This window comes from Oryzias latipes, chromosome 24, assembly GCF_053564925.1.
Source record: "Oryzias latipes strain Hd-rR chromosome 24, Olatipes_Hd-rR_3.1".
Classification (NCBI taxonomy): Eukaryota; Metazoa; Chordata; class Actinopteri; order Beloniformes; family Adrianichthyidae; genus Oryzias; species Oryzias latipes.
In genome coordinates, this window is record NC_136260.1 from 9,936,287 (window position 1) to 9,963,789 (window position 27,503).

The 27,503-nt window shown below is 39.7% G+C and overlaps 4 protein-coding genes across 5 annotated transcripts; 3 read left to right on the forward strand and 1 right to left on the reverse strand.

Moving 5' to 3' along the window:
• Positions 1-39: 39 nt before the first annotated feature.
• pgm3 (phosphoglucomutase 3) lies at positions 40-4,997 on the forward strand. The gene is made up of 13 exons (XM_004083724.5): positions 40-181; positions 1,286-1,494; positions 1,655-1,839; positions 1,923-1,990; positions 2,076-2,209; positions 2,298-2,493; positions 2,766-2,923; positions 2,999-3,082; positions 3,159-3,257; positions 3,337-3,456; positions 3,537-3,659; positions 4,232-4,405; positions 4,507-4,997. Exons 2-13 carry the CDS (start codon positions 1,288-1,290, stop codon positions 4,594-4,596), a joined length of 1,638 nt encoding a protein of 545 aa, XP_004083772.1. The 5' UTR covers positions 40-181; positions 1,286-1,287; the 3' UTR covers positions 4,597-4,997.
• A 50-nt stretch (positions 4,998-5,047) lies between these two features.
• On the reverse strand, positions 5,048-9,968 carry ngs (notochord granular surface). The gene is made up of 11 exons (XM_004083725.5): positions 9,705-9,968; positions 9,460-9,625; positions 9,124-9,273; positions 8,921-9,040; positions 8,713-8,808; positions 7,527-7,661; positions 7,288-7,398; positions 7,098-7,208; positions 5,803-5,927; positions 5,396-5,677; positions 5,048-5,318 (listed from the first exon to the last, which is right to left on the reverse strand). The coding sequence occupies exons 1-11, from the start codon at positions 9,896-9,898 to the stop codon at positions 5,225-5,227; spliced, it is 1,584 nt and encodes a 527-aa protein (XP_004083773.1). The 5' UTR covers positions 9,899-9,968; the 3' UTR covers positions 5,048-5,224.
• An 874-nt stretch (positions 9,969-10,842) lies between these two features.
• On the forward strand, positions 10,843-16,620 carry ccnc (cyclin C). Of its 2 annotated transcripts, XR_911223.4 has the most exons (13): positions 10,843-11,028; positions 11,361-11,467; positions 11,609-11,693; positions 12,160-12,229; positions 12,367-12,418; positions 12,516-12,571; positions 13,264-13,299; positions 13,378-13,469; positions 13,557-13,624; positions 13,715-13,794; positions 13,876-13,994; positions 15,478-16,196; positions 16,228-16,620. XR_911223.4 is itself a non-coding variant. In XM_004083723.5 (12 exons), the coding sequence occupies exons 1-12, from the start codon at positions 10,997-10,999 to the stop codon at positions 15,530-15,532; spliced, it is 852 nt and encodes a 283-aa protein (XP_004083771.1). In that variant the 5' UTR covers positions 10,843-10,996; the 3' UTR covers positions 15,533-16,620. The 2 variants fall into 2 exon arrangements, 1 of the variants encoding a protein (XP_004083771.1); XM_004083723.5 differs by having other exon boundaries at positions 15,478-16,620.
• Positions 16,621-17,444: 824 nt separating this feature from the next.
• faxca (failed axon connections homolog, metaxin like GST domain containing a) lies at positions 17,445-27,206 on the forward strand. The gene is made up of 6 exons (XM_004083845.4): positions 17,445-17,946; positions 19,221-19,356; positions 19,451-19,647; positions 20,344-20,561; positions 23,934-24,050; positions 24,375-27,206. Exons 1-6 carry the CDS (start codon positions 17,687-17,689, stop codon positions 24,677-24,679), a joined length of 1,233 nt encoding a protein of 410 aa, XP_004083893.1. The 5' UTR covers positions 17,445-17,686; the 3' UTR covers positions 24,680-27,206.
• The last annotated feature ends 297 nt before the right edge of the window (positions 27,207-27,503 follow it).

The window sequence follows — 27,503 nt, forward strand, 5'->3', positions numbered from 1 at the left end:
ATAACATTAAATTAATTTAGCACACCTGCAGAGCAGAACTCTCCAGTCACGCGCTGCGTATTACGTCACGTGACGTACCCGGAACTGGAGCCACGTCGTCAATGGGGAGTGTCACTACTACAAGAAAGAGGAAGTTCTGCACACTGCTCTGCTTCACAAATCTCCACATAAATAAAGTACAGTAAGTGAATCAATTTTGTCACACACACACAAAAAGATTGTGTTCAGAGCGGCGACTATTGTAAGAACACTGCGATCGCGCTGTGTGTGTGTCGTGTTAACTTTAACGAAGCTCACTCTGTCGGATAGTGTTTCATTTATTCGACAAAAACGTCCATTTTATTGAGCGTTATTATCTTTACAATGAGCCACACAATCCTGCTTGTAGAATAGGCTTAAACTTTGTCCTCTGTTTATGCTACATGTGTTTGTACACTTAGTGTGGTGCGTTCATTGGCTCTGTTTTTTTTCCCCTTCCTGTAAATAAAGTTTTTATTTCAGAGAAGCTATATTAATTGTGGTTAAAAGATGATTTAAAAAAAGGAAGCAGTTAAATACAGAAAACAAACACGAAACTTGTTTAATTTGATTTTATTTATTGAAACAGGTAACAATAATTGTTACCATTTTGATTCCTAAATGTATTGTATCCCACTAGTTTCAAATTTTTGGCTTTTATTTTAGTGGTTTTGAAATGTGTCTATATAAATACAAATAATCAGTGGGATTTCTTTTGAAGAACTACTTCTTTAAAATGGTATGAAAATAATAATAATAATAATAATACATAATAAACTTTATTACAGACTCAAGGTCCATTTGCCACAAAACATATAAAAGACCTAAGGATAAAAATAAACACTCAAACAAGTATAAGAGCAATGACATAAAAAGTATATTATAAAAAACAATGTCATAAAAGTATACAAATCAATGACATATGAATATAAAAACAATGACATACAAGTATAAGAACAGTAAAATAACCAGGTATCATGAACTTAATAAAAAGAAAAAAACTGCTGACTTAATCAAAAAAAAACAAATTAAAAGTTTAAAAAAGACGACGTACCAACACCTCCAAATGCTTTTGTATATTTTTTTCTTGAAAGTTTTAAAAGTTGTTTACAAGTAAACAGATGTTTTACCCCGTAATTCAGTCTAGTGAATATTTATTTTGATCCTGACAGATTGAGAAAGGCCCCAAACGTCTACATTAGTAATTTATTATGTAAATTTCATACATTTTCCACAAGAAACGGTCATTTTTGCTTTGGTTTTACAGAGATGGCTCAGTTTGAGGAGGTGTCAAAGCAGTCCATCCTGCATCCAAAGCCTGCAGGTTTGGCTTTGCAGTATGGAACAGCCGGCTTCAGAAGCAATTCCATACATTTGGACCACATAATGTTCCGAATGGGCCTGCTGGCAGTGCTGCGCTCCAAGAAAACTAAAAGTACCATTGGAATCATGGTTACTGCGTCACACAACCCTGAGGTTAGCCATTCATTCAAATCCAGTTGTCATTTTTTGCCTTTTCCTCGTTTTTTTTATTTTTTTATTCTTGAAATGTTTAGGGACGTTTTACGTTATTCAAATGTTTGTTTGTTTTTTGTCCCAAATGAAACCAATTTCATTTATGTTTATTTGTTTTCAGGAAGATAATGGGGTGAAGCTGGTCGACCCCATGGGGGAAATGTTGGCTGCAACATGGGAGAGCTACGCCACCATGCTGGCTAATGCAGAACAAGAAGAGTTAATCTCAGCCTTAAATGAGATCATAGAAAAGGAAGGGATTGACAAGAGCCAGGAGGCTTCTGTGTTTGTTGGAAAGGACACCAGGTACGTATATATAAATCAAACAAAAGTTGAATTCACTGGGAATGGGTCCCTCATATGTGTTGATTTGCTCTCTCTCCTTGCAGGAGCAGTAGTGCCAGTCTTTCACAAGCAGTTTTGGATGGAGTTCATGCTCTTGGTGGTCACAGCAAAGGTAAATTCAGCACAAAAACGCAGTGTTTTTATTACTTTATTTACATTTGGATTCGGTTTAACTAACATTTGAGGCTCTCTGTCAGATTATGGCTTGGTAACCACCCCACAACTGCACTACATGGTCTGCTGTAAAAACACACAGGGGAAATATGGAGATGCTACAGTGGAAGGATATTACAAAAAGCTCTGCCAAGCTTTCACGCAGCTCGTCGGAAATGTAAGAAGTCTGCTTTTCAGCTTCTCTTTCATTGTTTTGAGTTTAAACATTCTATTTTCCCTTTTTTTTCCCCCTATCTAATCATTAGGCATCCAACTGCACAGATGACCAGAAGCACCTCTGTGTAGATGGTGCAAATGGCATAGGCGCTTTGAAGCTGCGCGAGATGATAAGTCACCTCAACAAGGGTCTGCAAGTGACCATTTTTAATGACGGCAGCAAAGGAAAGCTAAACCACCAGTGTGGAGCCGACTTTGTTAAAGTGCAGCAAAAAACCCCTACAGGTGAAGCATACGGAAACGGGAAAGAGATTTTACCAGTCTGAAGTACTTATGCTATTTGGCACAATGTTAAATTTTTAAGCAATTTTCTGATGTTTCTATCTGAAAGCACATTTGTGCAAATTGCAACCATGAAATAGAATTATTCTTGTTAGTCCCCTTTAGTGCACTGGTAGTGCAAGCAGTCAAATACTTGTGCTCACTTAGAAAATAAAAAAGATTTGTGTTTCTTTTTTTCTGTCCGTGTCCAAAATGTTTGTGTTTCTTACAAAAAGGCATTCAGGTTAACCCCGGAGATCGCTGCTGTTCCTTTGACGGGGATGCTGACCGAATTGTTTATTACTTCGCTGATTCCCAGCAAGTTTTTCACCTTTTGGACGGAGACAAGATTGCGACTCTCATCAGTACTTTTCTGAAAGAGCTGCTCATTCAGGTATGCTCTAAAATACGAATATATTGACAAAGACGAGGCATGCTTTCCCTAATTTCTTCTCACTTTTATGCACAGGCAGGTTTGAACTTGAAGATAGCTGTGGTGCAAACTGCCTATGCAAATGGGAGCTCAACAGATTACCTGGAGAACACGATGAATGTGAGAGAATCCACACAGTAGTCACCCGGTTTCAGTCTTGATTTGAATTAGTTTTTATATCATTCATGTCTCCTAGGTAACAGTAAGATGCACTAAGACAGGAGTGAAACATCTTCATCATGCGGCCCTGGAGTTTGATGTTGGTGTTTACTTTGAGGCAAATGGTCATGGGACTGTAGGTAGCAACTGGTTTAAACAATTTCGAAGGTTTGGAAGGAAAAGCTTTCAGTTGTACTTGATTGTGGTGTTTCAAGGTGCTGTTTAGCAAGGCAGCTGAGGACAAAATCCAGCAGCTGGCTCAGGACAGCAGGATCGATGACGAGAGGAAGAGAGCAGCTCTCATGCTGCAAAGTACCATCAACGTCATCAACCAGGTACAAACAAATCAAGCTGATATCTTGCTTTGGGGAAACATAGTGTTAACAATAATCCTCTGCTTGTTTTCCCCTTAAAGACAGTTGGAGATGCTCTTTCTGACATGCTGCTAATCGAGGCCATATTAGCCATCAAAGGAATGACAGTGGAGCAGTGGGACAGGATCTACACAGACCTGCCAAACAGGCAACTCAAAGTCAAGGTAGCCCCATGGCCAAGCCGGGGAACGGGTCAAACTGGAGGATTTAACTTCATTACTGTTCAAGTGAAACTTCACAATGAAGCACAGCAGCTTACTGGGAAGCTGTTTGCTTGTTCAGAGAAATACTGTAGGATTAGTCCCTGTTACACATCACTATGAAGTTTTGCCACTCATCTTTATCCTAAAGTCATCAAACTTGTACCTTCATTGTTCTGCTTTTACACTAGAAACTACTTTTTAACCATTTTTGAAAGACGCAGATGCCACTTTTCCTTCGAAGTTGTTTCAATCTTATTGCCAGTTTAAATACTGGACAAGCTTTGTGGCAATATAAGAGGGATGTCACTCTAAACGGTACTGCAGACATATTTACAAATGTCACCAGACCAACACAGAGAAACCCACCCTGCTGTGTGCCGACTCAGGTTGAGATTCTCAGATATTAGGGGTATAGAATATCGGCAAAAAAATCTGCCAAATCAAAATGTGTTGTTTTTGGTGCATGAAATAATTAGACATTTCATATCTACAGAAGAACTCTGAGTCAATTAGTTTCTGTCTTTTCCCTAAAGGTGTCTGACCGCAGAGTAATAGACACAACAGATGCTGAGAGAAGGGCAGTGAGCCCAGCAGGCCTCCAAGAAGCCATCGACAACCTAGTGAAGACGTACAGAAAGGCTCGCTCTTTTGTCAGGCCGTCTGGGACGGAGGATGTGGTGAGAGTCTACGCAGAGGCAGACACACAGGTGAATAGCTATTTTCAGACAAATGTCACGGTTCTTGTGTAAAAAAATGTCATCAAGTGTGGTGCACGGCGCTAAATTTCTTTCGATTGTTTGGGTTTTAGGAGAGTGCTGACGCTCTGGCTCATGAGGTCAGCCTTGCAGTTTATCGCCTAGCGGGTGGAGTCGGCGAGGAACCCAAACCACTTCATTAAAAGTGCAATTGTCAACCTAAAGATGCAGTATTTTTAAAGAACAGTGCTGGTAATAATCTAAAAATGCAAATTTTTAGGGTTTTTTCTGGGAAGTACTAAATTACTTTGAAATATTTATTTGCACTTAAAACTCTAACTGTGATTATGAGGGATTACGCTGGAAGATAAGATTTGTTTGTGCCTAAGTTTGACTTAATGTGACGGAAATAAACATTATGACCTATAATGTCAGATTTCTATACTGTTTAGGGTAACAATGATCTGTATTTTCTTTAACTGTATTGTTTTTACTAAATCAACCCAATACTGTAAGCCATTTTTTCTAAGATAATAATGAAATATCAGTTTACATGAAAGTTAATAGCTCCTTCAAATTTTAGAAATAAAATATGAAAAGAAAAGAATGTGGTTTTATTATTTCAGTGATGCACCACATAATAAAAATCCCAACTATGCTTGCTTGTTGTTTATTTTGTTACTTCTGACACAGGGATGTTAAATAAATACACAAGCTTGAGGTTTGTTAGAAGCAGCAACAAAGAAGGATATAACCGTTTTCATACATTATTTTGTTTTTTTTTTACATATTCTAAATCAGGATAAATCACTGGTTCTGGCGATGACTGCTTTACTCTTCATCTGTGTCCTCAGCTGCTCCAGAAATGGTGATGGTGCACTGCTTAGTGTTGCTCACATACGTGTCCTCATCTGTCTTAACCTTTCTGGGAAAAATGAACAGAAAATGGGAAGAAGAATGTCACTGAGAAAGATGAATGTATTGTCTGCAGTCGATGTTTACCTGATGAGGAGCGTCTTCCTCTCGCACACTGCACATGCCTGATCCTGGGAAGTTCCATTCTTCTGGGTCTCTTCAGAAACGCCCTCTAACTGTCCGGAAGCTGCAACCTTCTCATTGCTGCTTCCACTTGTATCTTGGAGTCCTTCTGTGAGCTTCAAAGTACCTGTGAGGGCCGGTGTATCAGAGGAAAATAGAGAGTCTGGAGTCGGATTCAAACCGTCGGTCAGGCTCAGGCCTCCAACCATGGTGCTGAGACGACTGTCTTCCCCTTCGATCAGTTTCCTGCCACACAGAGAGAAAGCAACGGCGCTAAAAAGTCATGCAATCCCCCTTTATGCTTCCTGTTTGATATGATGGCATACAGGGAAATGGCTGAGTGATCATTTAACTTGACCTATGAAAGTCACCTATATGTGGTGATTTCTATCTCCAAAGCCATCTTAGCGTTCAGCAGGTCTTGATATTCCCGCATCAGCAGAGCCATCTTCTCCTTGGTGAGCTTCAGGTCCGCATTCATCGACTCCATTTGTTCCTTAAAGTAGATGGGTGTCACAATCTCCCAGATCTTAAAACAATTCTTGAAAAGTCTTAAGTTCATTGAATTATAACTTTAACTGTTTGATTTGTCACTAAAATGTAGATAAAGACAAAAAAATCGTTAGGCAATTTTACAGACACACCATTTCTCTGCCATGTAGACGCTCTTTCTGGCTATTAGACCAGTATTTTTTCCATCTTGATTATTTGATTCTAGTATTAAAGCAGGTAAATATAATCTGCAACATAAGCATTGGGAAAGGCACTGTGCTGTACTCTGGTCAGCTGACAATAATAAAAATAACAGGTTCAAGTTTTCCCTTCAGTCTGTATGTTTGAACTCTGAACTTCTATGCAATTTGCAAACTATTTTTGTTGGAGCCATTTGGCTGAATTTCGGTTATCTATTAGATTTAATGCATGCATGTGCCTGTCATTCTTTGGCCATGCAGCTGTTCCGGCTTCCTATTGGTTAGGTGCATTTTGGGAGCCGCCGTGTCTTTTATGGGCATTGGCCTTTGAACTTGGGAAGCACGGCAGCACATTAATCTTAGACCGTGCTTAAACTGTGTTTAGAACATGTTATTTTTACAGTAAAGAAGTATTCATGCTTTTGAGTATTTTTGTGGTTTTTACTTTATATTTTTACCGTTCAAGAAAATAAATGCTATAAAAAAGGAAGAACAACGACCCTTTTTTCTGAAGCATGCGTAAAGACGGTTCCTGCTCCCCAAGATATCCGAATGTAACTGCAACGGCAGTTACAATTTTAGATAGTCTAGACTTGAAAAAGCATTTTTTTGCCCTCTTACTTGCAGAATAGTTTCAGAAGTATTTATGTTAAAGCCACAAACCTAAAACTGCAACATCTTGCTCTAATAACTCAGTGGTTATTTCTCTCTCTGGTGCAACACGTCTGGGATTTTTTATTTCATTATAATAGGTACATGCAATTCCTTGCTGATACAGCTTTCAGAATTTAAATAAAAGAGAAAATATTTATTTTTGTTTTGTATTTCTGATGCCATAAAATATATTTGCTCGGTGGGATAAATACTTTTTAATCTATATTTTAGCCATTATTTTGGTTGAGTTTTTTTTTCATCGAGTTATTGAAGTCATATCTGAGTTTAATGATGTAACATCGTCTTTAGCAGTCAGTTACCTGTAAGTTCTCCTCTTCGTTCTTGTTTTTGTCCATTGCTTCATGAATTTGAGTCTCCAAGAACTCATTCCTCATCTTCAGAAAGTCTAAGTCCCGCTCTTTGTTCAGGATCTAAATACATATCAAAGAGTGTGCAGTGTTTTGTAGTGTCAGAATCAACTGTAAATCAAGATGATTAAGTCATACTCACATCCTTCCTGTAACCTGCAATGTCTTCTTTCAATGCTCGAACACTTTCTGCATATTTTGTAGAGGCATGACTCATGTCATGAAACTTTGTTTTGTACCAAGTATCCATTTCCTGAAAGAAAACAGCCGTTCTCACAGCTCAAAGTGTTGTGATTTCTTTATTTTATTTTGTAAAAATGAAAGATAAAAATTCCAGATACTACACTCTCCCAGTCAAAACATAATACATAATTACAATACCTGCAGATTTTTGGCAGCAATGCTGTCATACTGAGACTGGATCTGTGTGAGAGCTAAAGAAAGATCTGGGAGGCCAAAGGTCAGGTCCGTCTTGGAGGAGGCTGCATAGATCTGCTGCATCAGCTCCTCGATTTCCTTTCAATGAATAAGAGCAGAGACACGAAAATGCTGAACAACAGAAATAAAACCTCTGCATTTACAGTTTTTTTTTGGCAAAAATAGGTTTTTAGAAGCCTGTCAAACATTTTTTGATTTCATTTTTTGGTACATTTAGATGAACATTGTGCTTTCTCCCACATGGGGGTCTTGACCTCGTCACCATTTACTCAGTCTTATTAACAAATAAGCCTCCACTAAAGGTGAGCAGTAACAAGTTACATGAACTTAAGCAGCTCTTAGTAAAAATTGTACTTTTCACTTGAAGTTGAGCACATTTCTAATGAAAATTGAGTTTGGTATACTCCTTTTTTTAGCTAAAGAATTGTATCAAAAGTAACATGTTTTTTGTTGGTGATTTAAAATTAAAATAAAATATGAATATTTCAGAGAAACCCCACAGACAACAAACTTCTTTGTATTTTTGTGTTGTATCTTCACAAAAAAAAGGAATAATGGTTAATCTATTGGTTTTAAGTATAGCATGTATTTGAAAAAGGACTAAGTATAAATGCAAAAAAACAGCATTTTGTATCCTGGTTTTATTCTTAACAACAGAAAAACTTCTGTTATTGGCAAAAAAAAGTTTGTATTTCATGTTTTGTTTTACTTTTATTTGATTATTAACATAAATACTCTTACTTCTTTAGAGTAATACTATTTTGAAGTAACATTACTTTTGTTTGAGTTCCATTTTTGGACACTCTACCCATTCCTCACTACAATAGTGGGGGGGTGGGAGTTTATACATTTTTTCTTCTTCTCTCTCCCTTTTGGACTTGTGTTGTTTATTTAAATTTGTCTTATATAATTTTGTCTTGTCTTGTTTCAAATAATTTTCTTGTTTTATATAATTTTGTCTTGTTTTGTTAGTCAGTTAGTTTGTTAACACTTTTTTTTACTTGTCCAAAATAAAAAGGTTACTACTACTACTAACGTTTTTGCATTACACCACTCATGTTAAAATGAGTGGAATGTCATGTGACAAACTATGCAGATACCATAAAAGACAGACACTCATTCATTTTACCTCCTTGTGGACTTTTTGCTGAAATGCCAGTTCAACCTCCAGGTTTTCCTGCTGCTTCTCCAGTTTAATTCGAGCTGAGGTTGATTTATCCACATCCTGTGACACATGGACATAACAAAAAAGTTTTGAAAAACTGTTCAATTAGGCCACATTCCAGAGTAGCTGATTTTTTTTGGTTTTGTTTGAATTTTTTTGCCATAAGCCTTACAGGACGTAAAGTCTCTATGTGGAGCTCTGTTTGCTTCCTGGCATCCAGAGCTTCATGATATTTGGCCTTCAGCACATCCAGCTGGCTCAGCTTTGCTTCCTTTTCTGCCAAGGACAAATTCTGCAGGGACACAATTGGCAAAACTGAAATGGTCTGATCTAAATCAGTTGTGATGGGTTCACCAGAGTCAACTGGTTTCTTACCCTCTGCTCTCTCATTTGCTCAGCCTCCCTGTTGAGCTCCTTCAGCTGAGACGCGTAGAGCTGCCTCAGGCTGGATGTTCTTTCATAGGAGCTCTTTAAGGCCTCAATCTCAGCCTCCAAAAGGTTGTTTTTGGATTCCAATGATCGAACCTGTGCAAATAAACACAAAAGTGAAAGACCTACCCAGTTGCCACCGGGCTTTAATACTTTTCTTAAATAAGCAAAATTCCCAAGAGGTAAGCACCAAACACAGAAAAGGTTTTAAGGTTTGTCATAGTGTGAACGTGACAGCCAAGCAAAAGCTGCATATTCGACTTGTAAATCTTTGTATCTTGCCTTTTCAATATAAACTGTCAGACGATCATTGAGAACAACCATCTCCTGCTTCTCATTGGTGCGTGTCAACTTGAAGGCCTGGTTTTGTGCTGCAGCCACATCCAGATCCATCTTATTCCCCGGTTCCAGGGATGAACCTACACAAAGGACCCCCATACTTGAACTGCTGCAGGAGCCCAAAAATAATGGTGTAAGTGGCTTTGTGTTGTGGGCTTTTTGTGTAGCTGGCTGAGGTGATGACCTACCTTGTCAGTTTTTGCTTGGTGAGTGCTCTATGCCCCCCCAACTTCCACCCGCCACTTCGGTTGAAGCTGGCTGAGCGGTGGCGGTTCTCTCTCCTGGTGGGAGAAGGACTGGAAACCCGGAGGTGGGATGTTGAGGCAATGTTGTCCTCAAAACAACGGCGGTATGAAGACATCCTCTCCGGGCTTCGGCTCATGGTGGCTTTTAAGTTGATGCAACTGTAGTTGGAAACTGGAAATGGAGCCTTTGCTTCTTCTGTCAGTCTGAGGAGGTGGGGTCTTTATACACTTCTTGGCCCTTCCCCTAACACTACAGTGAAATGCTGAACCCTTCCATACCAAGTATGAATGCCTGCACAGGCATCTATCAACAACAAGCCAAATAATTTGGCCTATAGGCTGTTGAAAGAACATTGTGCTTCGAATGATGAAGGACTTAATTAATTTTGAAGTAAAAGCTGAATTAAACATTACTTTCAAATGTTAAGTACAAGCAAAATGAACAATACAAACTGATTTTTAGTTGTCTTAATTACAATAAAAACAAGTAAAACATTTGAAAAAACAGAACACCACTGACTTCACGAAAGGCTAATTGAAATTAAATAAATACAATAGAATACAATTTCCTGTTTTTCTATAGGGCTACGTAATTTGTTTAGACCAAAGAAAAGATGTCTGCAATCGCTGATCGCTAAATCGCTAAAAGTCAAAAGTCCTTAATTGCTGCTTTTTGTTTTTTTAATATTAATAGACTATATTAGGTATAACCCTTTACACAATGTAGAATAACTATAGCCAAAATAAAATAATTAAAAAAAAAAACAACTTGTAGTTGACTTAACCACAAACAAATATGGTATAAAAGCTCTAGTTACCCAAATGCTTTAATATTCAATTGAGTTTAGGAGATAATCAATGAACCCTTTGAAATAAAGGATGCTATGTTTATTTGACCACTTTCTTTATTTCCTTTTTCCCTTCTGTTGCTTGAAAACCTCATATACTAGCCTCATCACATCTACTTTAAACGTCTAAACATGGTAAATGGCATCTTAAACAATTAGTTTTATAAATGTTTTAATCATGCAAAACATGTGAGTATACCCTCTTTGAAGTAATCGTGTTTCCCGACATTTACAGGAGACTGCGGAACCAATCTTTGGGCTCGTCGGAACGTTATTCGTGATACACCAGCTCTGCCACTTTAATTACTTTTCTCGCTGTCTCCGCTCTTTTGTTGGTTAAAAAAAACACAATTTTCCTTTCTGTAAATTTCTACCTCAACTGCAGTGATGGCGGGTAACTTTTGGCAGAGTTCTCATTAGTGAGTTTTTGTTAAAATAATATCGACGTTGTGTGTGTTTTTGTCGTAATCATCAGCCGCTTCGCTTGTGAGGCCTAGCTAGCTGCTATTTTTGTTCTGCGTTGAAGCTAACAGTTTACTTATAGCATTGTGGTGTAAAAATAACACTTGGGGAACACACTGTAACTAAAAATGTGGACTTTCTTTCCTTTGAGCTCCAGCAATGGTTCTTGTTTTCGTTGTGTTTTGTTGCCGTCACGTCAGGAGCTTGTTACTGTTAGTCAAGTGAATTTGACCCGTTCAAACGTCTGTATAAATTTATCATATAAAGTAATCTTGCTTATCTTTTAAAGTCTGCAGTGGGTCTTGGACAAACAGGACCTCATAAAGGAGCGCCAGAAAGACCTGAAGTTTCTCTCGGAGGAGGAGTACTGGAAGCTTCAGATTTTCTTTGCAAATGGTGAGTTTTTTTTCTAATACATTCATGCAGGTTTTGGGTCTGTTTCCGGGTCTGTTTGAAAACATGAGAAAATCTTGAATAGTCACGAACAAAACCTAAATCACACACTTCAACTAATGTTTTTCATTTGGTATTTTTCAGTTATCCAAGCTCTGGGCGAACATCTGAAGCTGCGCCAGCAGGTCATTGCTACTGCGACTGTGTACTTTAAGCGCTTCTACGCCCGGTAAGGAGCTCGAAACGCTTTTTCCATAAGTTAAGCTGTTGGTATTTTACACGTTTGTGCTGACAGCTCATGGAGGGTAAAGTGTGAACATATTGGGCAGCCCTAATGAGATTACATCAGTGTTGATGACAGTTTCATTTCTGCAGAGCATCAACAGCTTTTGTGTCCGGGAGCGGATAAGTTGGTCTGGTTTATTGAACCCTGTAACAAAAGGCTGTCGACATGATGTATCAATGAGTAAACAAAGGAATGTTTACTTTTGCTGACATTAGCATAACAGTTAGGAAGGCAAAAAAAACAAAAAAAAAACTTTCCTCTTTTGTTTTAAATTCTTTCCCTTAACTATACTGTGCTTACTACCCATGTAGCCATGATTATCTTTGGCTACTCTTACTTTTTGACGTCGTCAGCATTTCTTTCCATGATCTGTTTGTTTAATATTTAAATACCTTGTGTCATTTTGCAGGTATTCTCTGAAGAGTATAGATCCGGTGCTCATGGCTCCCACTTGTGTGTTCCTGGCCTCTAAAGTTGAGGTATAAATTTGGTGGAATCATCTTTAACATTTCATGTTACATTTCATTTTTAATCATAAGTGAGACACATTTTAGGGTCTTTAACTGCTTCTTTAGTACACACGATAATCTGTTTTGTATTGCTTATTTTCCTGTAGGAATTTGGAGTCGTGTCCAACACCAGATTGATCTCAGCCGCCACCTCTGTATGTAAGTGACCCACATTGTGGATCTCAAATTTAAGTTTTCCCTGTTTTCATTTGGAGTTTCCAGCAACACAAATTTTTTTTCTTCTGTTTTTTTGTAGTAAAAACAAGATTTTCTTATGCCTTTCCAAAGGAGTTTCCTTACAGAATGAATCATGTGAGTAAAACACAGTGGAAGTAATCCGATTACGTCTGTGATTTTATGAAAAAGTTAAGAATCATGAACAAATCTGACGATGCAGAAATGTGACGGTAAACAGTAAATGCCATCAAGGTTTACTGGTTTAAGTTTCAAGAAGGTGAGGTCACATCAAACTGCTTCCTCTGCAAAGTTATTTATGTGCTGCATTGCAGCTTACCGAGAAGCCTTCAGACTGTATCACAGTGTTGCCACATTACTGCCTATCAGTGCGTTAGATTCCTCAGCTAATGTTCACACTCTGCTGACAAAAAAAAAGTCAGTCAGGGGGCTTGCTGCTCAATGCTTTTGCCTCGCAGATCTCCAGAGTTTCCAGAACAAGACGGCTCTGACGTAATGCTATATAAGCTATAAATTACGGAGGGGGGGGGGTTCAGACGGCAGAGATTGAGGTAGCAGAGGGCCGTGACTCGTAAACATCATTCATCTTGTGGACATTGGACACTTAGTAAAAGTGTGACAATGATGAAGTGCGAAGCTGTTAAAAGCAAACAAAGTCATCATCTGTACAGCAGGAGGTCAAAGGCCAGTCTGATGACGAGACTTAATAAATAAAAATGAATTCACAAATTTTGGGGGGCATTTTCAAAGTGAAAACATGATTAAATGTCTTTTTGAAATAATTCTAAACCTCTTTTTTTTCCCCCCAGATTCTAGAATGTGAGTTTTACCTTTTGGAGCTAATGGTGGGTGGAAATCTAGATAAAAAGGATGAGTTGTTTCATAGAGAGAAGAATTGATCCTTGATTGGCTTAATTTTTCAGGACTGCTGCCTGATTGTGTACCACCCCTACAGACCTCTGCTGCAGTATGTGCAGGACATGGGGCAGGAGGACATGCTGCTGCCCTTAGCATGGTACGTTCTGCCTCGTTTGAACAAAACCCATTGATGTTAGCTTATTTTTCCGCTGGAAGGCTTTGCATTGTTTTCTGCCTTTACCAGGCGAATAGTGAACGACACGTACAGGACAGATCTGTGTCTGCTCTACCCTCCCTTCATGATAGCTTTAGGTAAGAAATGCCTCTTAGGTTTTGAAAGTAGAGCAGTTTAACTCACATTTCAAAAAGATGGATTAATTACTGCTTCTGTTCCTCCATCAGCTTGCCTACATGTGGCCTGTGTGGTGCAGCAGAAAGATGCCAGGCAGTGGTTTGCAGAGCTCTCTGTGGACATGGACAAAGTGAGATTCTTACCTTACTTTGATGTCCGTGTTGCACGCTTGGCTCTAAATGGGTGTGTGTGTGTTTGTGTGTGTGTGAAGATCCTGGAGATCATCCGCGTCATCCTGAAGCTCTACGATCAGTGGAAGAATTTTGACGACAGGAAAGAGATCGCTGCTGTTCTAAACAAGATGCCCAAACCTAAACCGCCTCCTACCAGGTACGTTTGGAGTCCTGTTTTCTTAATGGCTTGTTTAAATCTTTTCAAAGTTTGTATGGGAGTTGGACAAACATGGACATTTAACAGGAGCCATATTATTATCAGAAAACACAGAACGGTACATTTCGGGGGGGGGGGGGGGGGGGGGGGGGTGTCATGTATCGAATGCGTGTCAAATGCACCGCCTTTGATTTTACACGTGTAAAATTTACTGCAAAGTGGGCTAATAAACTAAATGTATTGCCATTGCAATATCAGCCTGTGCGATATGTGTACCGCAAAAGACGACACACACTGTGAAAAATGGTGACCTGAAATGTTTACACACGTGCAAAAGAATCTCATGCCAGATTGAAGTGAGTCAAGTCAAAAACAGCCCTCTACACCAGTGTTTTTCAACCAGTGTGCCGTGGGAAATTGCCCTCATTAACTGATCTAACAACATTTCCCATCTCCAGGATATCAGCTCTGTGTTCATCCAAACAAACCCTGAGAAAACACTGAGTAGTTAGGAATATGAAAGATCATAAAATACTTGTTTCTTTGTATTTATTTGATTCTATTAAAGACATTTTGATAAGAATGACGGTACCGCGATTTAGCTGCAACTAAAGCCGTTTTCTGAACGCCCCTTTAACTGTCTCCACCAATCATTCTTGGAGGCTTAATCACATGTCATCAGTCTGACCAATCAGAAGTGGTTAAAGTATTCACTTCCTTGTTTCGATTTAGCTCATAAGTCTCTCAGTTCCAACAAAAATACCAGCCAAAGCTCGTCTTTAGCGGTGTAGCTTTCCACAGAATCCGGTGTCAGACTGTGGAACAAGTGAACAAAACAATGAAGCTCAGAGACGCAAGTCTGTCCGGCGTTGGGCGGGTTTTTGCACTACATCTCCCATGATGCATTGGGTTAAAGTGACAGCATCTCAGCGCACAAGGAGTCTTCCTTTTATGTCTTGAAACCACAACGAACACACATCAAACAGTTTTTAAATCTTCTAACTTAACTTTTATTACATCTTTTAGAAAAAAACAGCTGCAGCTTCCAGCTTTTCTGCCACAATGATCACAAAAAATGCACATGAGATTGCAGAGGGGGCTGTAGATCAATTCAGACTGAGTTTCTCCTTCTTTTTTTTTTGGATGCTGGTGTGCCGCGGGATTTTTGTCAAGGTTAAAGTGTGCCGTAGCTCAAAAAAGGTTGAAAAACACTGGTCTACACAATCAAATGGAGCCCTTTTATGTTAAATGCCCACTTCCTATGTAGAAGTGGGTCATTTGGAGCATATGTTTTTTTTTTTATCTAATTAAACGGTTGCATTGAAATGGAAATTATTTTTATCACAAGACATCTATATTGATCACTATCTCACATTGCAAGTTCGTGCTGCCTCGCTGCAAAACGTTTGTCCAAAAGCTATTTTGTTGTCTCAAAAATGTTCCACTTCATGTCAGTGAGCTGCTTGTTGTTTTCTCCCCGCAGTGACGGTGATCAGAACTCCAATGGGAACCAAGGCAACTCTTACAGCCAGTCTTAGCTGACAATCTCCATCTTGATGGAAACGTTTAGACTTTGGGACGAGTGGGAAATTCGTAAACACAGCACAACCCTTTTTTAGTGTCAGATGAACGCAGCTGCTCTTTTTAACATCGACGGACAAACTCCAGAGAAGCTGGATCTGCTTTCCCCAAACAAGCACCTACAGAAATGCCTGCAGTAACGGCAGATTTGTGACCCAGCAGCATCGTTTCGACACTCTGACTTGAAATGAACTAAAACTGAAGGAACTGAAATGATCCTGACGTCCTTGAACTGCCCAGAGGAGCGAATCATTTCACAAGAAGCTCCGAGGGATTTGTTAAAACTTGATCACAAGTGGAGTGAATGTGTGAGTTGCAGGTGAGACGCGGGCCTGTGTGAGTTTTCCTTCCTCAGGGATTTCAGTAATCTTGTAAAATCAGAGGATCTTTGTGCTGTTGCTGTGGATTTGATCGGAAATCCTTGTGATGCAAGTCGGCCCTGTGGAAAGGGTCTGTGCTGCTTTACTGAAGCACTATGAGAGAAAGAAGCCCAAACCAGACCCCTCTTCATGATACTTCTTTAACTCTTTTTTTTTTTTCTTAATTCTTAATGTAAATAGCTTTATTCTATTTTTCTGCTCAACCTGAGCAAAATTCCGCCTGTTTTTATGGTTAAAATAAGTGTCCTGTTTAATAACTGTTTACCTTTTAGGTTTTTTAACTTTTTTTTCCCTTTTTATGTTTGACACAGATTAAATGGCCAGCTTGTGATGTTTGTGTGTTTGCTTGTCCCTGTTTTTGTGAAGTGATCCTGTAAGAGCTGCGTGAGCACTGCCATCAAGACAACATGCTGAAAAGCCCTAAGAAATAAAAGCTGCTGAAAAGATCCTCAGAAACGGCACACTGTCCCCATCTAGGTCAGTTATAACGTGTTTAGGATTATTTTAAATCAGGTTAGATCAATATAGGTGGTGGAAACAACAAAAATATGTACTTGGAGGAGAAAAAAATATTTTTCTCTGTACAATGCAGAGAAAAATGTACAATGGACCTGATTCATTTACGGAAAGTCTTGTGCTGCATTAAATGGCTTTTCATTTAGGAATTTTGCCCCGTTATTCTGATTTATTTGACAAAAAATTTGTATCTAACCGAATCATTCGTGTTTGTGTTTAAAATTATTTGGATTTATTACTACAAAACTGTTTTTATGCACATTAAAAGGCCCATCTGCTTTTATTGCTGGCATCATGTAATGGACTTTGGAGAATTGTCCAGTAAAACTGCAGTGTTATATCTATTTTTGTGTAACTTCAATGTCAGCTCAATGCTGCAGCTTTAGAAGGACCCCTAGAGGTGAATAAACAACAGCCGACAGTTTAAACCCCAAAAAAGAAATGCACCAAATACCTCTTTTTAAAAATTTACTTGACTAATATGTTGTTTTTTTCTTCAATTAGGGTTCTGGTGTTGGTTCTTTCTATTACTTGCTCTGTGAATTGAAATCTTAGAACAGTTAGTTCTCGTGACGTCATCAACTGCATGAAGCTGCAGAGCGCAGCGGAAACAAGACCACTTCCTTCAAAATAATATTTAAAGCATTTGAAATTTATTATCATAACCACTGACTGATCAAAGCTAACATATTAAATGTAATTTTTTTATTCAGTTTTAATCTGTTTTGCGTACAGTTTGTTTTTTATTTGAAGGTAAATTGATCCTTTTTTCTGTGGCTATTCTCATCAATCTAGCATTATTTGTTCTTTTTCTTGTTTATTACTAAAAAGGACTGTAATTTTTGCAAAACTAGGATGAAATTGCATGCAGTAAACATATTTTGAATTGAGTTGTTTGGGTTTTAATATTGCCATCCTTGTTAAAATAAATCAACAAAAACCTATTTTATTTTGAAAAATCCAAAACGGAATTGAATTTTCAGGGAGCTGCACTTCACACAAATCTAGGAAGACGGGTCAGATCAGAGGGCTTCAGGCGGGCTTCAATGAAAGCCAGCTCCGCCGAGCGGAGAGGCCTTCGACGGGATGTTTGCGTCCACGCCGCCGTCCCCAGAGCCCCAGCTCTGCCCCCGCCTCTGCCGGCACCCATGAAGCCCCCGCCGATGAAGGCCCGAGCAGCCAAAGTGAGGCGGAAAGTGTCCGGAGACACTGAGCATGTACTGGCGCGCCGGGCTCGCGTTAACAGGCTCCTGTGTGATTGATCTTGGCCAGACCCAGATAGTCCCCTCCGGGTTTCTGGGTTCCGATGACCAGCTGCCTTTTTCTGGGTGCATCATCGCGTACCCTCTGCATCACCACGGCGGGATCATGTCAGCTTTGGGCTCGGATTCGTGGTGGCGGAAAACCTTGTATTTGACCGGAGGGGCTCTGCTCGCTGCCGCTGCCTATCTGCTGCACGAACTGCTGGCAATCAGGTAGAACGAACGACAGACGGTCAGAGCTCTGCACTCCTCATGCAGGCCCCGGGGGGCCCAAAACACAGGCCGGTGCTGATAGAAATGCATGTAGATTCGAGTGTTTTGATCAGTCTCTTGCATTTGTGCTAATGGTGCACGTTACTTAATTTTGTTTGTTTGGGCGGGGCGAGAGCTCAGTAACGGAAGGGGGGGGGGGGTTGTGATGTAACTCACCCCTGTTACAGACACACCTTTGATCTCCACCTCAAATGACTTTTTTTTACATTAATGACCATCTGTTTTCTTCTAGTTTCGTTTATTCAACCGGAAACTACAGTTTTAAAACATGTTTATTTAAATTGCTATGGCAACCTGCCTCCCTTAAGCAGCCACTCTGATTGGCGAAGTACACAAGTGACATAAGGTTGTGTTTTCCACAAAATCGGCCACTTACATTACCAGTTTTGTTGCTTTTATTGAGTCCCAAATCCTTTTATGATAGGGTTTTGTTTAAATATTCCTATGGGCGTTTGTGTGAAATGCTATTTAATAAAAGATCAAGTTAGAAAAGTGCTGTATTCCTAGTAAATATCCTAAATCTCTACGGAGGATTCTGTTGAAATCAGCTTTCTGAAAGACACCAGCTGGCATTTCAGCACCAGAGCGCGGACAGCTCCTGCGCGCGCGCCACTTTGTTTTGTTTGTCTTTCAGTTTCAGCACCCCGATCAAAGGACAGCTCCCCGCGACTCTGCAGTCTGAATTTGTTCAGGATATGAGACGGCTTTATTCTATTATATATCCATGGAGTCCTATAATGAAGAAGCTCTTAACGTTTGAACTCCAACAGTCTACATGCAATTAAGTTTGTGTCCTTGTGTGACCTTTGCTGAATCCCTTACTATGGTACTCATTATATGTATTAATTATAATATAATTAATGACTGGCTAATTCACCTTAAGCCTAGCAGTGCCTGGCAGTTCAAAATGTGATGTTTAATATCTTTTTTTTTTACAAGAGAGCAGAAATCTGTCAGAAATATGTGAGATTTGTGACCATTCCTAAATGTACATAAATATATATTTTTACTTTAAACAAGGTATAGCTGTGATCAGTTTTAGTTGAACGTTTAGGAACAACTTTAAACATTTTGGACACAACCAATTTATAAAACTGCAAGTCCTAAACCTGTGCTTTTGTATCTCAATTGACTGTAGGAGATTTCTGTTACAGGAGCTCCTGCTGTTTGCCTTTTTACAGTCTCTGTGTGACTTGCTGCTCCTGTATCCACAGAAAAGAAGAGGAGCTGGACTCTAAAGATGCCATTATTCTTCATCAGTTCTCCAGGCCCAAATGTGGGGCCCCATCTCTGTCCCCCTTCTGCCTTAAACTGGAGACCTACCTCCGTATGGTTGATCTACCCTACAAGGTATACCATTACATCAGCAAAACCAATTCCATTAAAGTGTTTGTTAGCATCCAAGCCCTCTTAGTGACTCTAAAATCCTGTCTTTTCCCTCTAGAACTCCTTTGATGGAAGGCTTTCTCCTCAAGGAAAGATGCCGTGGATCGAGTACAATCACCAACAGGTCTTTGGGACTGAGTTCATCATTGACTTCTTGGACGAGAGGCTGGGGGTGAGCCTTAACAAGGGCCTCACGCCTCAGGAGAAGGCTATGTCTCGTGCCATCACCAAAATGCTAGAGGAGCACTTCTACTGGTAAGTCCAGAAAAAAGCTCAGGCTGATTTTTTTGTTTGTGTTTGGTGTATTATTTTTAGGTTCAAATACCTTCAATGTTGTAGCTATACGGTTTTACACCAATATTTGTTGAATGCCACCATGTAGAAGTAAACCAGATGCAGAATTTAGGCAAGGTGGTGTAGTTTTAATGGTTTGGGTTGGCTTTGTTTATAGCTGCCATACTTGAACATCTTCCAGTAACTGGGAGCTCAGTTGTTATACGGCCACAGATTGATCAAAGCTACCTTGTTAACTCTTGTGCTATCTTGACCCCAACCTTACAGTGACTTGTTCTCCCTACCATGACAAAGGTGGATAAAGGTGGAAAGATTTCATGTAATCCATGGACACCAGTGAAGATCACAAATCAATGAAGAAAAAAAGTTCAGCGCACTGTCTAGTGGGTCTACATGACCCAACTCCCAATGGTAAAGTGCCTATGATAGCACAAGGGTTACAGAAAATGGATCCAAAAGAACTCAGCAACTCTGCAACAGATGAACTTTTAGGAAAATATTGAAGTTGGTTTCCAGTGACTTGCTTAATGCCACTTCATCTTAAGTTACAGATAAATGAGCCAATTATTGCCTGCAGTCATCAGATTTTAGATTGAAGCTGTTTTGAAACAGCGTCAACCGTTGAAGCATAAATCTACGTTTATATTGCTGTTTCAGGACTATTGCTTACTGCCAGTGGGTGGACAACTTGGAGGAGACCCAGAAGATGCTGTCGGTGAGCGGACCGCTGAGTGACCTGCTCACATGGATCCTGAGTCACCTGAACAGTGGGATTGTAAAGAGGGAGATGTACGGACATGGCATTGGACGGTTCTCTGCTGAGGAGGTGTACACACTGATGGAGAAGGACATGCGCACACTGGCCACTCTGCTAGGTTAGGATCTTTATTTTTGAAAATATTGATATTTTAGACACGGTGGACCCCTCTTTATCACTGGGGTTAGGTTCTAAAAAATAACCCACGATTGGTAGAGTTACAGATGTTTTACCTTGATGCATTTTTGTCAGACAGACATTGACATTTTCACATTTTCTTTCCTGTATAAACGTTAAAAGTTCAAACCTTTATAGCAAAATATGTCCAGTATAATAGAATGAATGAAGAAATATCTGATCACGATCAAAGATTTATGTACCGTAATTTCCGGACTACAAGCCGCTACTTTTTTCCTGCGCTTACAGTCCTGCGGCTTATTCAGTGACGCGGCTAATTATTGGATTTTATTGGCGGCCGCCGTGTATGTATTTTTGGACACAGTGAATGGTTTGAATTCTCTAACATCAAACACAAGTCATTTGTTTTTCAACACACCTTTAAGCAGCCAAACAGCATGGACCTGACTTCAGGTCTTAGACACTTCAGTCATGGTTCAACAAAACGAAACACGCATGTCCAGCCGCATCCCAGAATCCTTTGGTGCCATTAGACCCAACGTGCATGTGATCGCCGCTACAATATGATGAAGCTTTCAAGTTAAAAGCAATCGTTAAAAGCAGCGTGAAAAAATCACCAACGGGTTTGGAAAAGCCGGTCAGCTGCGTGACGGAGAGAACAGCGCATGCTCAGGAGTGCATTTACCTCTGAGTCATAGTGACTCGGCTGGCTGCACGTAAATATGTGGCAATAATATCAGCCTTTATTTTGTCGGGACACGACTGGAAACACAAATTGACGTGGTCGTGTTAACGGTTTCTAAGGACTGAGCAGAGATTTGCATTGAAACGCTCACAGCCTCCGTGTGAGCTGGAGACTGCGTGTCGTGTGAGCTGCGGGGCCGATGGCAGTCTGAAGGCTCCCACACGTAACAACGCATCCGCCCCTCATACACAAAACGTACAGTATTAAGTCCGATTGCTCTGCACAGACACGATTTGCTCCGTCCACCGGCGCAATGGGGACGAAGCGCTCCTCCCTGTAGCCGCGCTGGCCAGAGCTGTCGGAGTAGATAGGAAGGGGAGACAAGGAGCGCGCGGGAGCGCGGAGGCGTCGAGCCATTCTGCAGGCTGCAGCCAGGGCTTACTCGAGGCGTCCGCGGAGCAAGTGTTTGTTGTGGAAGGAAACTTCTGACCCACGCGCCGTGAGGAGGCGCGCGTATCGCGCTGAGGCGCGCGCTTTTCAGTCGTCGCTGCTTTATTTTACTAGCGTGTTTTTTAAACAGCCCTGTTACTCCCATAACGCTGCCGCGACACAAGCGGAAGGAGAGCTTTACCCGTTCACCCCTCCATGCACTGCTGCTCATTCTTAAACACGTACAACAGAATGGCGAGCCGGGCGTTGGCCCCGCCTTTAGCCCCTAAGACTCATGGGAAATGGGGGATCGGGGATGTAAATTTCCTCATCATAACTGAGGGATGTAATGTTGATTATATGGTTACTGTTTGTAATTTTATGTGTGATACCTAGATTGTCAATAAGTTAAAAAAAAATAATAAAAATAAAAACCATAACTGAGGAACTTGTGAACAGAATAGAGGTGCATACTGTTTGGCAGATGCAGATAAACTCAAAGACATGAGCCTGAGGCAAAAATGACTCCACCCACTGTGTGCTAATAAATCACACTTACACTCTGAGTCAGGAAGTGATCCGTCAGGATGACAATGTTGCCTAATTCATGCGGCTTGTACCCCGACGCGGCTTGTGTATGTATAAAATTAGTTAAACACATGAAAATGGGTGGGTGCGGCTAATAATCGGGTGCGCTTTGTAGTCCGGAATTTACGGTATATTTTGGCAAACTGAAGCTATTTTGTACAGGAGATACGGCCTGGAGCAGATTCATTCACAAGGCCAATCAAGAAGCAGAAAAATTAAATTAAATTAAAAAAAAAAGAAAGAAAAACAAAAGCATGCAAAGTTGCAGGGAAAGAAATTTGAGAAACAGCAAGAAAACGAAACATGACTCAAAAAGAGTATTTACACTGATCATACTAGTAGGAAAATCAAGTTAAAAATACCAGATTAAAAAGAAAAAGTCAAATAAAGATCCAGAGTGACTAGCTACACGAGTGCAATTTTTTTTTTAAACTCCACTCCAATAATCTTTTGATCAATTTCAAAAGTGTGCTTTGTGCCCTTGTAATTATAATTAGGTTGTTTTTAGCCAAAATTCAAGAACCTGTGTCATTTTCTAGGACATAGTTTCTTCAGAGCGGCAGTAGTTCATTAGAAATTCACCTCTAAGTTGTGGGCAGGACTGTTGCCACGGAGCAAGTTTGCCTGACTTCCCCATCGTCCCTTTGTTTACATTCTCTCCCGCTAGCTTACAGCCCCTCACAACCCCCAACCAAACATTAACGGTACAACTAAAATGGGGCTCAATATTGGAGCTATCTTTTCGTACAGTTTAGATCCAGATTCCAGCTCAGATGAGGAAAATAAAGATGTACATGGATCTATTTGTCTGACAGTGGATCTGAATGGAGCAGAGAGTTTGTGGCCTGCCGATTTGTTGATTTTAGGTACCAATTACAAGCATTTTTCAACTCATTTTTTTCATCTGCTCCTGATTCAAAACGATTTAAATAAAGAAATATACAATTTTAATCTTAATTTTCTTTATATGTGTCGTCCATCATGAGAAAAATGCCACAAGAACATGTTAAAAAGACCAAAAAACATAATTTTCATTGGAATATGTCTTTTAAAGTAATCTAACCACAGATAAGATTTCTTTTTACCATTTTTAAAAAGTATCTTTTTTAATATTTAAAAAATATATCAACTGCCTTCTGCACTCCTTGGTTTTGCTAATAGTACACAGTTTGGGCATTAAAGTTTCATTATGATTCTGTGAAACCTGCAGTTAAAATGTGCTGCATTATCTAGACAGAAATACTTAACAAAACTTTTCAGTTAAAACAAAATAAAAAAGGAAAAAGCAAACCAATGGGAAAAAAGTGTAAATCTACCAAGTAAACACAATTCTTGGAATTTCTTAAAGCAAAATGCTGGTTCTGTTTAAGCAGACTAGGTTTTAAAATGATTTACACTTTGCTTTTTAATATATTTTAATATTTCTGTATTTTTTTTATTGATTGTTTTAATATAAAATTGTAAAAAAATTTTTTGTCGTACTTACATTTTACTTCACAATCTCCCTTCTGTAGTTAATCAATAGCTGATATCACTTCTTTTTGGTTAAAATCAGCAGATGAATGTAAATATAGCGCGAGGCTGACCTCTTGTGGTACTGTTTGGTATTACGGTCTGTGCAATTTCACACCAAACTGTTTTCCTCTTTAGGGGATAAGAAATACCTCATGGGCTCCAAACTTTCTACAGTGGACGCGACAGTGTTCAGTCATTTGGCTCCGGCCATGTGGACCCTGCCGGGATCACGACCAGAACAGTTAATCAAAGGTGAGTCTGAGAATTGATTGCTTTCAGGCAGGAATTAGATGATGCTCATCTGTAAAATATACAATTTACTGTACAATATTTAGAAATTATAAGAAATACTCTAAAGGCACCAAGTGATCCTGTGAAAACTCTTGAGAAGACATTCTGAAAGATTTTACTCTGATGAACCCAAGAACAATTGTTTTTAAAGTAAATTTTACACATTAAAAAATGAAAATTAAAAAAAATGGGGTTAAAAATGTCATGGGATGAGAAATCTTTTTTTTAAGGACAAAAACCATTGAAATGATATTTTTGTCTCACTGAGCTCCTTCTTCGTCCCAGGAGAGCTGATTAACCTGGCAATGTACTGCGAGCGCATCCGCCGCAGGTTCTGGCCGGAGTGGTTTGTTGACCTGGAAGACTTCAGCTACGACGACGTCACTGATCGCAGTGATTCCAAACTTCCCGATCTCGGCCTCTACTCCCGCACGGACTCATCCCGCGACACACTGTCACGCACGCCCCACACCTCGCACACGCCCACACCCCAGGAGCCGCCGTCGCCTGTCAGCGACCCCACAGGTCACTCTCTGTATGACTCTGACATGGACACAGAGTGTTCTGAGATAGATGCGCTCAAGTGTTGACGAAAGACACACTTTTTGCACACTCCACTGCAAAGGGGGGAGCTGTGTTCTTCTTTTTCTTCTTCCTTGCACCCACCCTTCTGTGAGCAGGAAACAGCTGGGGACTGTGGTTAGTGTTGCCTGAGTTGGCGAGGATAAAGGAACATAGAGCCAAGTCAGCAGGAAACGCATAAAAGCTAAAAAAAAAAGGATCAAAATATATAGTGTTTGACAGCGTAAAATAAAAATGAGGAAAATCAAAAAAGGATGCTGCTGCTGAAAAACTCTTCCATGAGGTTGACACCATCCAGCCGCAGCCTTTCGTCCTTGTTGCAATGTTGTTTCCATGGCAACTGCATTCCTATGTGCCCCCTACCATAGTCCAGCGTGATAACCTGCACCACCCAGCTTTGTGTGAGTTATGACTAGAAAAAAAACAACAATCCACACTCATGGAGATGCATCTCTGTTGTAAATATTTCAAGAATCTGACAGAATTTTCCGATTGAATCAGTAGACTATTTTAACATTTTGTGAATATAAGCAGTAAAGACCACCTGAAGAACAGAGAATCCGCTCTTTTATTATGAAATATTGTAAATAATGCAGGTGATTTATCTTTAAAGCATCTTCGGTCTGGGATGGAGACCACAAAGCCCACTCGGCTGTCCTTGGATCAAAATAATTTGCAGCTGTTTACAGACAGTTAGTGCTTGCTGCCCATTTTTCATGCGGAGGGGTTACGCTTCGTGAACCAAGGAAGCGTTTTAGAACCATGCTTTCATTTGTGCTTTAGCTTGCCCTAAAGTTGCCCTGCAGTCGAGCCAAGGTACGACATCTGAGAAGGTAAAAGAGCAGGGCAGGCCTGTAAAAGTCCATCTTTACCATACAATTTTAGTTGTTCTCTTAGTGTTTTTTTTTGTTTGTTTTGGTCAGTGTCTGTGACCAAAGCAGCGACACAAGTGCAAATACAAGATCTTGAAAAAGAACTTTTTAGTTTTTAAATAAATGTGTTGCTTCAGAAATCAGCAGGAGAGAAAATCTGCAGGGATTCATTTGATGTCAGACTAATACAACAGATTATGTGAGGGTCGGGGTTAAATGTTCATGTGTGTTTGTCATGCAGCAGATGCACATACAGCAGTATAGCTGGGCCATGCTGAGGCATTTTAAGGTGCTTCTTGCGTTTGCTTCTTTCCGTGCCACATTTGGGGCTCAAGCTTGGAGGCTGGAGGTGAACTTAAATGACATGCATGCGTCTTTTACCGTCATTACTGCTCAATGATACTGATACAAATCAGGGGGGAAAAAGAAAAAAAGTCACTTCTGTGGAAGAAAATTCTCACATAGGAGAAAAAGATGAAGTGATCTAAGCTTGTGGGATGAAGAAATTGATGTTTCCTTCGTCAGTGAACGATCCATAAAACATAGTATAGAGATATTCCAAAGCAAATTTATAAATTACGTTAAAACCCCCAAATACTAATTTAGGTTCCTTTTGAAAACAAAAAAATCTGTTTTCTGAACAGGCATTTGGAATGTCCCAGAGATGATATATAGTGACATTTTTTCTTATAACCATATAGCTATAATAAAAATGATTTATGGTAGATTTTTAATGTTATTTTTTTATAGGTAAACTGGTGTTTATTTATTGTATGATAATGTAGAAATGAAATTGAAAGCATTCTGTTGTTTTTTCTCTGAACAATCAGCATGTGTGTGTGCTAAAAAACTTTATTCAATGTCTTAAATTCCTCACTTCATTTCTGTTGCCTTCTTCAAACAAAAGTCAGATTTGTTGGAAATGAAGTTACATTACAGGAGTGCCAGTATTTGATTTTCTGTTGGTTTTTTTGTATAATTGTATGATGTTTATGTTTTTTTAGCTACAAGGTGGATTTTTTATTTCGCTTTTTTCTTGTTTTGGAGGAAAAAAATACTGTCAGACTAAATGTACTGATGTGTGTTTTGGTGCAATATTTAACCATCTTCTCTAAATCCATATTACATTTACTGACAAAATTCTTGCTGCTTTTTTTATTTTTTCTTACTTTATGCTCAAAACGTTTACTTTACTGGTTGAAGTTTGAAGAAACCTTTCTCAGAGTTACTTCCTGTTCAGTTTAGGCTGAGAAGCTGAACTGACTGATCCCAGATCAGCAGGGTGAGATGTGATCAGTGTCTCCTCACCTGTCGCAGGAGAATCTGTCACCGGTATCCATGACCTCCTCTGTTTGTCCTCGTGCTTCAGAGCCTTTAAAAGGTCACCATCAGGGTTTGCTTTTCCCGCCAGCATTTCTGCTTGTAGAAGCCATACTGCGTTGTCTCCTCGTGTTGTGTGGGATAAGATGTGGAATTTCTTCAAAATTGTAAATAGGAGAGCCAGGAAAAATAAATATACACAAGAATATATAAAATATTGTGCAGAATAAAGCTCTCTGTGAGGTTGGAATCAAAGATTCTCATGAATGTATCACAAGTAGAGACAGAAGGCTGTACAGAAAAGATTCAACTGAAATATTTCAATAAAGCTGTGATCCTTTCATTTGGCTCGACTGCATTTTTGTGCATTAATTCCCCTTTAAAAGTGTTCACAATCAACATTTAGTAATGGGTGCACTCAGGCATGACCCTGTCTTTTAATCCCTGATTGTTTTATGAGAACACGGTGCAGAAGGATTAACTCTGTTCTCCTTTTCTTTGTTCTCGGAGCTCTGCAGTAACAGAAGAACAGCCCAAAGAAAGGAAGGATCACATAGTGGTATGGAATCGTGTGAGAAATAGGCTTGGAAAGGGGAGAAGTAACGTAAACAGATGACAGTTGTTTGTGGCCTTCAGTAGA